Raw genomic sequence first — 14374 nt, 5'->3', positions numbered from 1 at the left:
GAAGAAAAAGAGGTAGAATTTTGAATAGAAGGAGAGTCGAAAAACTGAAAGCCAGGGTGAGAGCAGATTACCTGCTGAGCAGGTCTTTCATGGGCCTGAAAACCAGGCTGCCACGGCAAGTGTGAACCAGGCTTCAAGGGAGCCTGTGACTCTGAGTCCAATTTGTAGGAAAGGATCCAGGCTTCAAGGGAGCCTGTGACTCTACCCGAGTCTGATTTGTAGAAAAGGGACCAGGCTTCAAGGGAGCCTGTGACTCTACCCGAGTCTGATTTGTAGGAAAGGATCCAGGCTTTAAGGGAGCCTGTGACTGTAACTGAGTCCGATTTGTGGGAAGGGAACCAGGCTTCAAGGGAGCCTGCGACTCTACCCGAGTCTGATTTATAGGAAAGGAACCAGGCTTCAAGGGAGCCTGTGACTCTACCCGAGTCTGATTTACAGGAAAGGAACCAGGCTTCAAGGGAGCCTGTGACTGTAACTGAGTCCGATTTGTGGGAAGGGAACCAGGCTTCAAGGGAGCCTGCGACTCTACCCGAGTCTGATTTATAGGAAAGGAACCAGGCTTCAAGGGAGCCTATGACTCTGAGTCCGATTAGGAGGAAAAGAACCAGGCTTCAAGGGAGCCTGTGACTGTAACTGAGTCCGATTTGTGGGAAGGGAACCAGGCTTCAAGGGAGCCTGTGATTCTACCCGAGTCTGATTTGTAGAAAAGGGACCAGGCTTCAAGGGAGCCTGTGACTGTAACTGAGTCCGACTTGTAGGAAGTGGACCAGGCTTCAAGGGAGCCTGTGACTCTACCTGAGTCTGATTTACAGGAAAGGAACCAGGCTTCAAGGGAGCCTATGACTCTAACTGAGTCTGATTTGTAGGAAGTGGACCAGGCTTCAAGGGAGCCTGTGACTCTACCCGAGTCTGATTTATAGGAAAGGGACCAGGCTTCAAGGGAGCCTGTGACTCTAACTGAGTCCGATTAGGAGAAATAGAATTGAGGGCCTCATTACCGGGCCGAGAATTGGAAGCCTCTTTTCCGAGCTGTTCATATAGCGGAGCCTCTGTACCGGGCTGCATAGAAACGTAATTTATAGACTCGTTTACAGGCTGCCTGGTCTCATCTGCTATTTGCATGGCGGCAGTGTTGAAAGAGTGAGGAGAGACAGGAGGGACTGGCCGCAATGGCTGTTGATATGTTTCAGCTGAGTTTTGCGGATTGGGGAGTTAAGTACATTTAGGTCAGTTAAAAGATCATCATAAAGCGGCAATGGGGGTGCAGTAGCCTCTGGCGTAGGTGGCGGTGGCGCAGGCATGTCAGAGTGGAAGTCCTCCTTTGAAATTACGTTCTCAATTTGTGCAGTATCATCAGGGGAAAGAGAGCTGAGAGCTTCCTCGACCTCCTCAGAGGAGAGGAAAGAGGGATCAGTCTCCATATTGTCCTCCTGAGTCTGTAAGGAGTCTAAGACAGAGCGAACTGAAGCCCAGATTGACCAAATGGTGGGTGGGATAAAATGTCCCCCTTTATGAGCAATTTTGAATTGTTTGCCAATCTCATCCCAATCTTTAAGTTCTGGAGTTCCCTCAGTCAGAAACCAAGGGCAAAGAAGATCTACAACCTCAAGTAGTTCAATTAACTTTTCAGTAGAAGCTTTAACACCTCCTTCTTTAAGAAGAGTTTTTATAAAATTTAAATAAGCCGAATACTTTGTACTGGCCTGTCCCATGGTGTCCCTGGAAAACTCTGAGTGCTCAAGCTTACCACCAAGTTTATTGACTGCAATCCTCAGGAATCTCTCGTTGAACTCCTCCACTGATCCCGCACTCAGGGTGCAACTTCACACAGCGAGGGAGAGCCCCATGTTGGAGCGCCAGATGTAGGGACCAGCCCCACAGGGTCGGTAGGTCTCTCCCTGTGTGCGGCGATGAGAGTGTAGAAATAAAGACACAAGACAAAGAGACAAGAGAAAAGGCAGCTGGGCCCGGGGGACCACTACCAACAATGTGCAGAGACCGGTAGTGGCCCCGAATGTCTGGCTGCGCTGTTATTTATTGGATACAAGGCAGAAGGGGCAGGGTAAAGAATGTGAGTCACCTCCAATGATAGGTAAGGTCACGTGGGTCACGTGTCCACTGGACAGGGGGCCCTTCCCTGCCTGGCAGCTGAGGCAGAGAGGGAGAGGAGACAGAGAGAAAGACAGCTTACATCATTATTTCTGCATATCAGGGACTATTAGTATTTTCACTAATTTACTACTGCTATCTGGAAGGCAGAGCCAGGTGTACAGGATGGAACATGAAGGCAGACTAGGAGTGCGACCACTGAAGCACAGCATCACAGGGAGACGGTTAGGCCTCTGGATAACTGCGGGCAAGCCTGACTGATGTCAGGCCCTCCACAAGACGTGGAGGAGCAGAGTCTTCTCTAGACTCCCCCGGGGAAAGGGAGACTCCCCCACCTTTCCCGGTCTGCTAAGTAGCGGGTGTTGTTCCTTGACACCTTTTGCTACCGCTGGACCACGATCCGCCTGGTAACGGGCGTCTTCCCAGACGCTGGCGTCACCGCTAGACCAAGGAGCCCTCTGGTGGCCCTGTCTGGGCATAACAGAAGGCTCGCACTCTTGTCTTCTGGTCATACCTCACTATATCCCCTCAGCTCCTATCTCTGTATGGCCTGGTTTTTCCTAGACTATGATTATAGAGCAAGGATTATCATAATATTGGAATAAAAAGTAATTGCTACAAACTAATGATTAATGATATTCATATACAATCATATCTAAGATCTATATCTGGTATAACTATTCTTGTTTTATATTTTATTATACTGGAACAGCTCGTGTCCTCTGTCTCTTGCCTCGGTGCCTGGGTGGCTTGCTGCCCACAATTTGAGATGGAGTCTTGCTTTGTTGCCCAGGCTGGAGTGCAGTGGCACCATCTTGTCTTCTTGCAACCTCTACCTCCTGAGTTCAAGCAATTCTCCTGCCTCAGCCTCCTGAGTAGCTGGGACTATAGGCATGAGCCACCACACCCGGTTAACTTTTGTATTTTTAGTGGGGACAGAGTTTCACCGTGTTGACCAGACTGGTCTCGAACTCCTGACCTCAAGTGATCCACCCACCTCAGCTTCCCAAAGTACTGGAATCACAGGCTTGAGCCACCACACCCAGCCCCAGCTTGTATATGAATACTGTCCTCTTTCTGTTCCAACAGTATTCCAATTTGGGTAATATATGTTTTATGGTTACCTTAGTTATTACAGACAGTGCTGCAGTAAATAAGCTTGTGTATCTTGTCATTTTGCAAGTTTGCAAATATAACTGTAGGATAAATTCCTAAAAGTATAATTGATGTGTCAAAGAGTATATATATTTGTAATTTTTAAAGATGTTGACAAATTGCCGTCCATACTGGTCATGCCATTTTTCGGTTTTACCAGCAATGTAGTAGAGTGCCTGTTTTTCCTCCCTCACTTCAGTTGGTTATCACTTTTTTTTTTTTTTTTTTGAGATGGAGTCTCTCTCTGTTGCCCAGGCTGGAGTGCAGTGACACGATCTCAGCTCACTGCAACCTCTATTTCCTGGGTTCAAGTTATTCTCCTGCCTCAGCCTCCCAAGTAGCTGAGATTACAGGTATGTATCACCACACCCGGCTAACTTTTTTTTGTATTTTTAGTAGAGATGGGGTTTCGCCATGTTGACCAGGCTGGTCTCAAACTCCTGACCTCAGGTGCTCCGCCTGCCTCGGCCTCCCAAAGTGCTCGGATTACAGGCGTGAGCCACTGTGGCTGGCCGGTTATCACTTTTTTTGTGTGTTTGCCATGCCAGTAGGTGTAATATGCTATTTCAGTATTGTATTTTTATTTATTTATTTATTTATTTTTTGAGATGGAGTTTCGCTCTTGTTGCCCAGGCTGGAGTGCAGTGGCGAGATCTCACCTCACTGCAACCTCCGCCTCCCGGTTTCAAGCAGTTCTCCTGCCTCAGCCTCCTGAGTAGCTGGGATTTCAGGCAAGCGCCACCACGCCTGGCTAATTTTGTATTTTTAGTGGAGACGGGGTTTCTCTATGTTGGTCAGGCTGGTTTCGAACTCCCGACCTCAGGTGATCCACCCACCTCAGCCTCCCAAAGTGCTGGGATTACAGGCATGAGCCACCGCGCCCGACTTATCTCAGTATTGTTTTTATTTCACTTTTTAAAAATTATGAATGAGGTTGAACATCTTTTATATATTTAAGAACCATTGGTGTTTCCTTTTTTATGAAGTGTTTATTCCTATGTTTTGTCCATTTATCTGTTGGATATTAAATTTTTTAAGTTATTATTATTATTATTATTATTATTATTATTATTATTATATATTTTTAAGAGACAGGGTCTTGCTCTGTCACCCAGGCTAGAGTGCAATGGTGAGATCATAGCTCACTGTAATCTCAAACTCCTAGACTCAATTGATCTTCCTGCCTCAACCTCCTAGGTAGTTAAGACTGCAGGTGAATGCCACCACACCCAGCTAATTTTTGTATTTTGTGTGTGTGTGTGTGGAGAGGGGATCTTGCTGTGTTGTCCAGGCTGGTTTTTCGAATTTCTAGCGTCAAGTGATCCTCCTGCCTCAGTCTCTCAAAGCGCTGGGATTACAGGTGTGAGCCACTGTGCCTGGCCAGATATTAGGCTTTTAATATGTGTTTTTAGGAACTTTTCTTTTTCTTTTTTTCTTTTTTTTTTTTAGACGGAGTCTCACTCTGTCGCCCAGGCTGGAGTGCAGTGGTACGATCTCGGCTCACTGCAAGCTCCGCCTCCCGGGTTCACGCCATTCTCCTGCCTCAGCATCCCGAGTAGCTGGGACTACAGGCGCCCACCACCACGCCCGACTATTTTTTTTTTGCGTGTGTGTGTGTGTTTTTAGTAGAGATGGGGTTTCACCGTGTTAGCCAGGATGATCTCGATCTCCTCACCTCGTGACCCACCCGCCTTGGCCTCCCAAAGTGCTGGGATTACAGGCGTGAGCCACTGCGCCTGGCTGGAACTTTTCATATATTTTGGAAATTAGCTCTTTATGAAATGAGTTGCATACATTCTCCCCTCCCTGCCAGTTTATCATTTGACTTTGGTTTTCCATTTGTGGATTTGTTTGCCATGTAGAAATGTTTTCTCTTTATGTGGTCAGATCAGCTTTCTTTTTTCTTTTCTTCTTTTTTTTTTCTTTTTTTGAGACCGGGTCTCACTCTGCCACCCAGGCTGGAGTGCAGTGGCGCCATCATGGCTTACTGCAGCCTCGACCTCCAAGGGGTTAGGTGATCTTTCCACCTCAGACTCCTGGGTAGCTGGGAGTACAGGTGTACACCACCACGCCCAGCTAATTTTTTGTATTTTTTTTAGAGACAGCGTTTTGCCACGTTGCTCAGGCTGGAGACTTACCATCTCTACAATGACAAAAAAATCCATTGTTCAGGTAGAGGTTCACATGTGATCCTTTATTTCTCCTGCTTCCATATCCTTTACATCCGATAATGGGTCTTAAATCCATCCACTTCTCATTCCCATTGCTACTATCTTAGTGAAGCTTCTTAATTTAGGTCTCCCATCAGTTTTACTCCCTTCCATTCGTTACAGTATAGCCACAAGTGGTCTTGCAGAAATGCAAATCTGATTATGTTGCTTTTTAAATATAACCCAGTGGCCAGGCACGGTGGCTCACACCTGTAATCCCAGCACTTTGGGAGGCCGAGATGGGCGGATCACGAGGTGAGGAGATCAAGACCATCCTGGCTAACACGGTGAAACCCCGTCTCTACTAAAAATACAAAAAATTAGCCGGCCTTGGTGGCGGGCGCCTGTAGTCCCAGCTACTCGGGAGGCTGAGGCAGGAGAATGGCATGAACCTGGGAGGCGGAGCTTGCAGTGAGCCTAGATGGCGCCACTGCACTCCAGCCTGGGAGACAGAGCAAGACTCCATCTCAAAAATAAATAAATAAATAAATAAATAAATAAATAAATAAATAAATAAATAAATATAACCCAGTAGTAATTTCCCAACTCTAACATAACTTGGAATACAATTAAAAGTGAGTGGAGAAAAACAAATGAGAAATGAGGACATACAGTTAGCAAATGTAGATTACTCTTGATTATGGGGAAAACTAAGAATATCTACAGAAGAACCTAGGGTACAGGGAAGGGCTTTTGTTTATTTGTTTTTTATGTATGTTTTCATCTTTCTTTTAATTTTAATTTTTCTTTTTTGAGACGGAGTCTCGCTCTGTGGCTCCAGAGTGCAGTAGCACCATCTCGGCTCACTGCAACCTCCACCTCCCGGGTTCAAGCGATTCTTCTGCCTCAGCCTCTTGAGTAGCTGGAACTACAGGTGAGCACCACCACGCCCGGCTAATTTTTATATTTTTAGTAGAGACGGGATTTCACCATACTGGCCAGGCTGGTCTTGAACTCCTGACTTCATGATCCACCCACCTCAGCCTCCCAAAGTGCTGGGATTACAGGTGTGAGCCACCGCTTCTGGCCCTATCTTGTCTTTTTAAAAGGTCATCATGTATCCACATGTGGAGGAGGAAAGCCAGTAGAGATATCAAGGTTGAAGATAGCAGATAAATATGATATGCTAAGAATGCAGAGTGAAATAATGAGGTAGAAAACTTAGAGTGGTAAATGTTTAGAACAGCTATAGTAAAGACTAGGAGAGGGCACTAACTCTAGAGTCTTGTAGGAATGCTGGGAAATACTGAGATTTTGATGAGATTAGAGATTTTGTACTTTAAATACTGACATAGAAAAAAATATATACAGAAGGTTTTATGCGGAAGTACTATTGAAGTACTTTTATGTGGCAGTACTTTGAAGACTTCAGTCTTCAAAGAACAGATTTTCCAAGAAATAAAAAGAGAAGGAAAACTTCACAACTTGTTTTGTGAAGCTATTGTAAACTTTAAACCCAGAACTAGATAAGGACAGTATAAGAAAAGTAAGATATAGACCAATTTTATATAAAGAAATAAATGCAAAAGTCATAAAATATTAGAAAATTGAACACACACACACGTGGCAAAGTCGTGTTTATCCCAAAGATGCTAGAATGGTGTAATATTAGAAAACATATAGTCCCACCACATCAACAGATTAAGAGAGAAAAATCTATATGATCCTCTCAAGTCATTGTAGAAAAATTATTTGATAAATGTCTTTCAAGCAAATATTTTCAAAGCTCTTAGCAAACGAGACAAGAAAAGGAATGTCTAGACCAGGCACCATGGCATATGCCTATAATCCAAGCACTTTTGGAGGCCAAGACCAGCAGATCACTTGAGGACAGGACTTGGAGACCAGCTGGCCAACATGGAGAAACCCCATCTCTACTAAAAATATAAAAATTAGCCGGGCATATTGGCGCATACCTGTAATCCTAGCTACTCAGGACACTGAGGCATGAGAATTGCTTGAGCCCGGCAGGCAGAGGTTGCAGTAAGCCGAGATTGTGGCCACTGCACTCCAGCCTGGGTGACAGAGGGAAACTCTGTCTCAAAAAGAAAAGAAGTGCTGGGCACAGTGACTCACACCTGTAATCTCAGCGCTTTGGGAGGCTGAGACAGGTGGATCGTGAGGTCAAGAGATCGAGACCATCCTGGCCAACATGGTGAAACCCCGTCTCTACTAAAAATACAAAAATTAGCTGGGCGTGGTGGCACGTGCCTGTAGTCCCAGCTACTTGGGAGGCTGAGCAGGAGAATCGCTTGAATCTGGGAGGTGAAGGTTGCAGTGAGCCGAGATCATGCCACTGTACTCTAGCCTGGCGACCGAGTAAGACTCCATCTCAAAAAAAAAAAAAGAAAGAAAAGAAAAGGAATGTCTAAAACCTGATAGAGTTTATCAGGAACAGGCTTGGTATCACAGCTTCTGTTATATATTTTATTGGAGGCCTTGTTGTCCAATAAGATGTTTTTAAATGTTAAAAGGATTAATAAAAAAGATATAAAAAAGATCTTTTTTTTTTTTTTTGAGATGGAGTCTCACTCTGTCGCCCAGGCAGGAGTGCAATGGTGTGATCTCTGCTTACTGCAACCTCTGCCTCCCAAGTTCAAGAAATTCTCTGCTTCAGCCTCCTGAGTAGCTGAAATTACAGGTGCCCACCACCACGCCTGGCTAATTTTTTTTGTATATTTAGTAGAGACGGGGTTTCACCATCTTGGCCAGGCTGGTCTTGAACTCCTGATCTCGTGATCCACCCGCCTTGGCCTCCCAAAGTGCTGGGATTACAGGCATGAGTCACTGTGCCCAGCCATAAAAAAGATACTGAGTCCAGGAGTTGCTTGAGTGCCAGCTAATTTTTGTATTTTTTGTAGAGACAGGGTCTCACCATATTGCCCAGGCTCGTCTTGAACTCCTGGGCTCAAGCGATCTCGCCCATCTCCGCCTCCCAAAATACTGGAATTACAGGCGTGAGCCACTGTGCCCAGCTGGTTGTTCTGTTTTAACATGGCATATTGTGTTACTTGATTTTTTTTTTTTGAGACAGAGTCTTGCTCTGTTGCCCAGGCTGGAGTGCAGTGGCGTGATCTCAGCTCACTGCAAGCTCCACCTCCCGGGTTCATGCCATTCTCCTGCCTCAGCCTCCCAAGTAGCTGGGACTACAGGCGCCTGCCACCACGGCCGGCTAATTTTTTGTATTTTTAGTAGAGACGGGGTTTCACCGTGTTAGCCAGGATGGTCTTGATCTCCTGACCTCATGATCCGCCTGCCTCGGCCTCCCAAAGTGCTGGGATTACAGGCGTGAGCCACTGTGCCGGGCCAATTTTTGAACATTTAATTAGCCTTGCATTCCTGGAATAAATCCCACTTGGTCATGGGGTATAAACCTTTTTTATTTTATGTATTTTATTTTATTTTATAACTTATTTTACTTTTAAAAGACAGGTTCTCACCATGTTGTCCAGCCTGGTCTCAAACTCCTGGGCTCAAGTGATCCTCCCACTTTGTCCTCCCAAAATCTTGGGATTACAGGTGTGAGCCACCACTCCTGGCCTAAACCTTTTATTTTTTTTGAGATGGAGTCTCACTCTGTCACCTAGGCTAGAGTGCAGTGGCACGATCTCAACTCACTGCAACTTCCACCTCCCAGGTTCAAGTGATTCTCATGCCTCAGCCTCCCCAGTAGCTGGGATTACAGATGGGTGGCACCATGCCTGGCTAATTTTTGTATTTTTAGTAGAGATGGGGTTTCACCATGTCAGCCAGGCTGGTCTCGACTCCTGACTTCATGTGATCTGCCCACCTTGGCCTCCCAAAGTGCTGGGATTTCAGGTGTGAGCCACCGTGCCTGGCTGCCTAAAGCTTTTTTGTTTTCTTTTTCTCTTCTCCTTCCTTCCTCCTTCCTTCTTCTTCTTCTCCTCCTCCTCCCCCTCTTCCTCCTCCTCCTCCTCCTTTTCTTCTTCTCTCTCTCTCTCTTCTTTCTTTCGAGATGGAGTTTCACTCTGTTGCCCAGGCTGGAGTGCAGTGGTGCAACCTCAGCTCACTGCAGCCTCCGCCTCCCGGGTTTGAGCAACTCTCATGCCTCAGCCTCCCAAGTAGCTGAGATTACAGGCATGCCCACCATGCCCAGCTAATGTTTTTTCTATTTAGTAGAAAAAGGGTTTCATCATGTTGGTCAGGCTGGTCTCAAACTCCTGACCTCAAATCATCCACCTGCCTCGGCCTCCCAAAGTGCAGGGATTACAGGCGTGAGCCACCATGCCTGGCCCACCTTTTTAAAAAAAATATGTTTCTGGGACCGGGTGTGGTGGCTCACGCCTGTAATCCCAGCACTTTGGGAGGCCGAGGCAGGCGGATCACCAGGTCAGGAGTTCAAGACCAGCCTGGCCAACATGGTGAAACCCCGTATCTACTAAAAATACAAAAAATCAGCCAGGCGTTGTGGCGTGCGCCTGTAATCCCAGCTACTCGGGAGGCTGAGGCAGGAGAAACGCTTGAACCCGGGAGGCGGAGGTTGCAGTGAGCTGAGATTGCGCCACTGCCCTCCAGCCTGGGCGACAGAGCGAGATTCCATCACAAAAAGAAAAAAAGAAATAAGGAACAACAAAAGAGCACCACTTTGCAACCCTTAATAAAGCAGTTGATCAAGGCAATGATTATCAAAGGCTGCTAAAACCATTATATTAAAAATTGATTGTGTATCACAAGAAAGGAAAACTATATACCAATATCTCTTATGAATATAGATGTTTAAAAAAAAAAACCTTAACAAATTATTAGCAAACTGAATTCAGAAACCTTTTTTTTTTTTTTTTTTTTTTTTGACCGAGTCTTGCTCTGTCGCCCAGGCTGGAATGCAATGGCGGGATCTCCACTCATGGCAACATCCACCTCCCAGGTTCAAGCAAGTCTCCTGCCTCAGCCTCCCAAATAGCTGGGATTACAGGCACGTGCCACCACACCTGGCTGATTTTTTGTATTTTTAGTAGAGACAGGGTTTCACCATGTTGGCCAGGCTGGTCTCGAACTCCTGACCTCGTGATCTGCCTGCCTCGGCCTCCCAAAGTGCTGGGATTACAGGCGTGAGCCACTGCACCCAGCCTGTTCCTTATTTCTTTATTATTTTGTATTCATCTATAATGGAGGATTTTCTTCATCAACTACTTGGTTATTCTGAGAAACAATTCATATAGAAAAGGCAGGCTATATATTCAACTTGTTTTCTTTTATTTGCTACTTTTAGGAGTAGTAAGTTGAGTATGTAATATCCTCTTAAAGATGATCAATTAGGGTTTTGAAAAATTATTATGAACTTATGGATTTTATTAAATTTGGCGTGTTTACATTCTTTGTAGTTATTCTTTTTGATGCTCAAACTGTACCATCTTTGGACAATAGCAACCCACTGAAGTTGATTCTTTTTAAATATTATTCATTTAATTTTTGACTTTTTTCAATAGAGACTGTGTTTCCCAGGCTGGTCTTGAACTCCTGGGCTCAAGCAGACCTCCTGCCTCAGCCTCCTAAAGTGCTAGGATTAGAGGTGTGAGCCCCCATGCCCAGCTTCTAAAGTTGATTCTTGAATCGTTTTGACATACCCCCAGTAGTCTTTGATAGCTTTCTTGCTTACTGCTGTGAAGATGCCTTATATGTACTGTCTCTTTTTATTGTTGCCATTGTATCTTTCGGATCTATTCCTACAAGTGGGACTGTTGGGTTGAAGGGTAAATACACATATAATTTTGGTAGATAGTGTGAAAGGTGTTATTTTATTTTGTCTTTTCACAAGCAATATGTGAAAGTGCCCTCTCCGCCTTTTTGTTTGTTTGTTTGTTTGTTTGTAGAGACAGGGTTTCGCTCTGTTGCTTATGCTGGAGTGCAGGGGTATGATCTTGGCTCACTGCAGCCTCAAGCTATCCTCCCACCTCACCCTTCTGAGTAGCTAGGACTACAGGCATATGCCACTGTGCCTGGCTTATTTAAAAACATTTTCTTTTTTTTTTTTTAGAAATGGGGTGTTGCTATATTCCCCAGGCTGAAAGTACCTTTTAACCCACAGTCTCACCAACAGTTTGTTGTAAGCTTCTGGATTGTTGCCAGTCTGGCAGGTGAGAAATGGTATCTCCGTGTAGTTTTGTTTTTGTTTTTGTTTTTGAGACGGAGTCTCGCTCTGTCACCCAGGCTGGAGTGCACTGGCGCGATCTCCGCTCACTGCAAGCTCCGCCTCCCAGGTTCATGCCATTCTCCTGCCTCAGCCTCCCGAGTAGCTGGGACTACAGGTGTCCGCCACCACACCCGGCTAATTTTTTTTGTATTTTTTAGTAGAGACGGGGTTTCACCGTGTTAGCTAGGATGGTCTCGATCTCCTGACCTCGTGATCCGCCCGCCTTGGCCTCCCAAAGTGCTGGGATTACAGGCGTGAGCCACCACGCCCGGCCTACTCCGTGTAGTTTTAATGTGAGCATATTTTTATGTTCAAAATCACATTTTAATAAGTTGGTGATAGCAAACCTGCATTAACATTTAGAGTAGGCAGGCCAAGCATGGTGGCTCATGTTTGTAATCCCAGCACTTTGAAAGGCCAAGGCGGGAGAATCACTTGAGTGCAGAAGTTTGAGACCAGCCTGGGCAACATAGTGAGACCCCATCTCTATAAAAATTTTTAGCCCTCACTCGCCGCCGACGACCTGTCTCGCTGCGTGCACGCCCTGCCGCCGCCCCGCAGAAATGCTTCGGTTACCCACAGTCTTTGGCCAGATGAGACTGGTGTCCAGGGTGCTGGCTCCTCATCTCACTGGGGCTTATGCCAAAGATGTAAAATTTGATGCAGATGCCCGAGCCTTAATGCTTCAAGGTATAGACCTTTTAGCCGATGCTGTAGCCCTTACAATGGGGCCAAAGGGAAGAAGAACAGTGATTATTGAGCAGAGCTGGGGAAGTCCCAAAGTAACAAAAGATGGTGTGACTGTTGCAAAGTCAATTGACTTAAAGGATAAATATAAAAACATTGGAGCTAAACTTGTTCAAGATGTTGCCAATAACACAAATGAAGAGACTGGGGATGGCACTACCACTGCTACTGTACTGGCACGCTCTATAGCCAAGGAAGGCATCGAGAAGATTAGCAAAGGTGCTAATCCAGTGGAAATCAGGAGAGGTGTGATGTTAGTTGTTGATGCTGTAATTGCTGAACTTAAAAAGCGGTCGAAACCTGTGACCACCCCTGAAGAAATTGCACAGGTTGCTACAATTTCTGCAAACAGAGACAAAGAAATTGGCAATATCTCTGATGCAATGAAAAAGGTTGGAAGAAAGGGTGTCATCACAGTAAAGGATGGAAAAACACTGAATGATGAATTAGAAATTATTGAAGGCATAAAGTTTGATCGAGGCTATATTTCTCCATACTTTATTAATACATCAAAAGGTCAGAAATGTGAATTCCAGGATGCCTATGTTCTGTTGAGTGAAAAGAAAATTTCTAGTGTCCAGTCCGTTGTACCTGCTCTTGAAATTGCCAGTGCTCACCGTAAGCCTTTGGTCATAATCGCTGAAGACGTTGATGGAGAAGCTCTAAGTACACTCGTCTTGAATAGGCTAAAGGTTGGTCTTCAGGTTGTGGCAATCAAGGCTCCAGGGTTTGGTGACAATAGAAAGAACCAGCTTAAAGATATGGCAATTGCTACTGGTAGTGCAGTGTTTGGAGAAGAGGGGTTGACCCTAAATCTTGAAGATGTTCAGCCTCATGACTCAGGAAACGTTGGAGAGGTCATTGTGACCAAAGATGATGCCACGCTCTTAAAAGGAAAAGGTGACAAGGCTCAAATTGAAAAACGTATTCAAGAAATCGTTGAGCAGTTAGATGTCACAACTAGTGAATATGAAAAGGAAAAACTGAATGAACAGCTGGCAAAACTTTCAGATGTAGTAGCTGTGCTGAAGGTTGGTGGGACAAGTGATGTTGAAGTGAATGAAAAGAAAGACAGAGTTCGGATGCCCTTAATGCTACAAGAGCTGCTGTTGAAGAAGGCTTTGTATTGGGAGGGGGTTGTGCCCTGCTTCGATGCATTCTAGCCTTGGACTCATTGATTCCAGCTAATGAAGATCAAAAAATTGGTACAGAAATTATTAAAAGAACACTCAAAATTCCAGCAATGACCATTGCTAAGAATTCAGGTGTTGAAGTATCTTCGATAGTTAAGAAAATTATGCAAATTTCCTCAGAAGCTGGTTATGATGCTATGGTTGGAGATTTTGTGAATATGGTGGAAAAATGAATTATTGACCCAACAAAGGTTGTGAGAACTGCTTTATTGGATGCTGCTGGTATGACCTCTCTGTTAACTACAGCAGAAGTTGTAGTCACAGAAATTCCTAAAGAAGAGAAGGACCCTGGAATGGGTGCAATGGGTGGAATGGCAGGTGGTATGGGAAGTGGCATGTTCTAACTCCTAGACTAGTGCTTTACCTTTATTAATGAACTGTGACAGGAAGCCCAAGGCAGTGTTCCTCACCAGTAACTTCAGAGAAGTCAGTTGGAGAAAAATGAAGAAAAAGCTGGCTGAAAATCACTATAACCATCAGTTACTGGTTTCAGTTGACAAAATATATAATGGTTTACTGCTGTCATTGTCCATGCCTACAGATAATTTATTTTGTATTTTTGAATAAAAAGCATTTGTACATTCCTGATACTGGGTACAAGAGCCATGTACCAATGTATGGCTTTCAACTTAAATCACTGAGGCATTTTTACTACTATTCTGTTAAAATCAGGATTTTAGTGCTTGCCACCACCAGATGAGAAGTTAAGCAGCCTTTCTGTGGAAAGTGAGAATAATTGTGTACAAAGTAGAGAAATATCCAATTATGTGACAACCTTTGTGTAATAAAAATTTGTTTAAAGTTAAAAA

At 44.9% G+C, this 14374-nt stretch overlaps 1 protein-coding gene across 1 annotated transcript; it reads left to right on the top strand.

Moving 5' to 3' along the window:
* The first annotated feature begins 12173 nt into the window (after positions 1-12173).
* On the top strand, positions 12174-14374 carry LOC101150049 (60 kDa heat shock protein, mitochondrial-like). The gene is given in 2 exon segments (XM_055359352.2): positions 12174-13449; positions 13452-14374. Coding segments are annotated over 2 exon segments (1719 nt in total). The 5' UTR covers positions 12174-12188; the 3' UTR covers positions 13910-14374.

Source organism: Gorilla gorilla, chromosome 10 (genome assembly GCF_029281585.2).
Source record: "Gorilla gorilla gorilla isolate KB3781 chromosome 10, NHGRI_mGorGor1-v2.1_pri, whole genome shotgun sequence".
NCBI lineage: Eukaryota > Metazoa > Chordata > Mammalia > Primates > Hominidae > Gorilla > Gorilla gorilla.
Note: the sequence above shows the minus strand (reverse complement) of the source record. Positions and strands in the feature narration are given on the sequence as shown.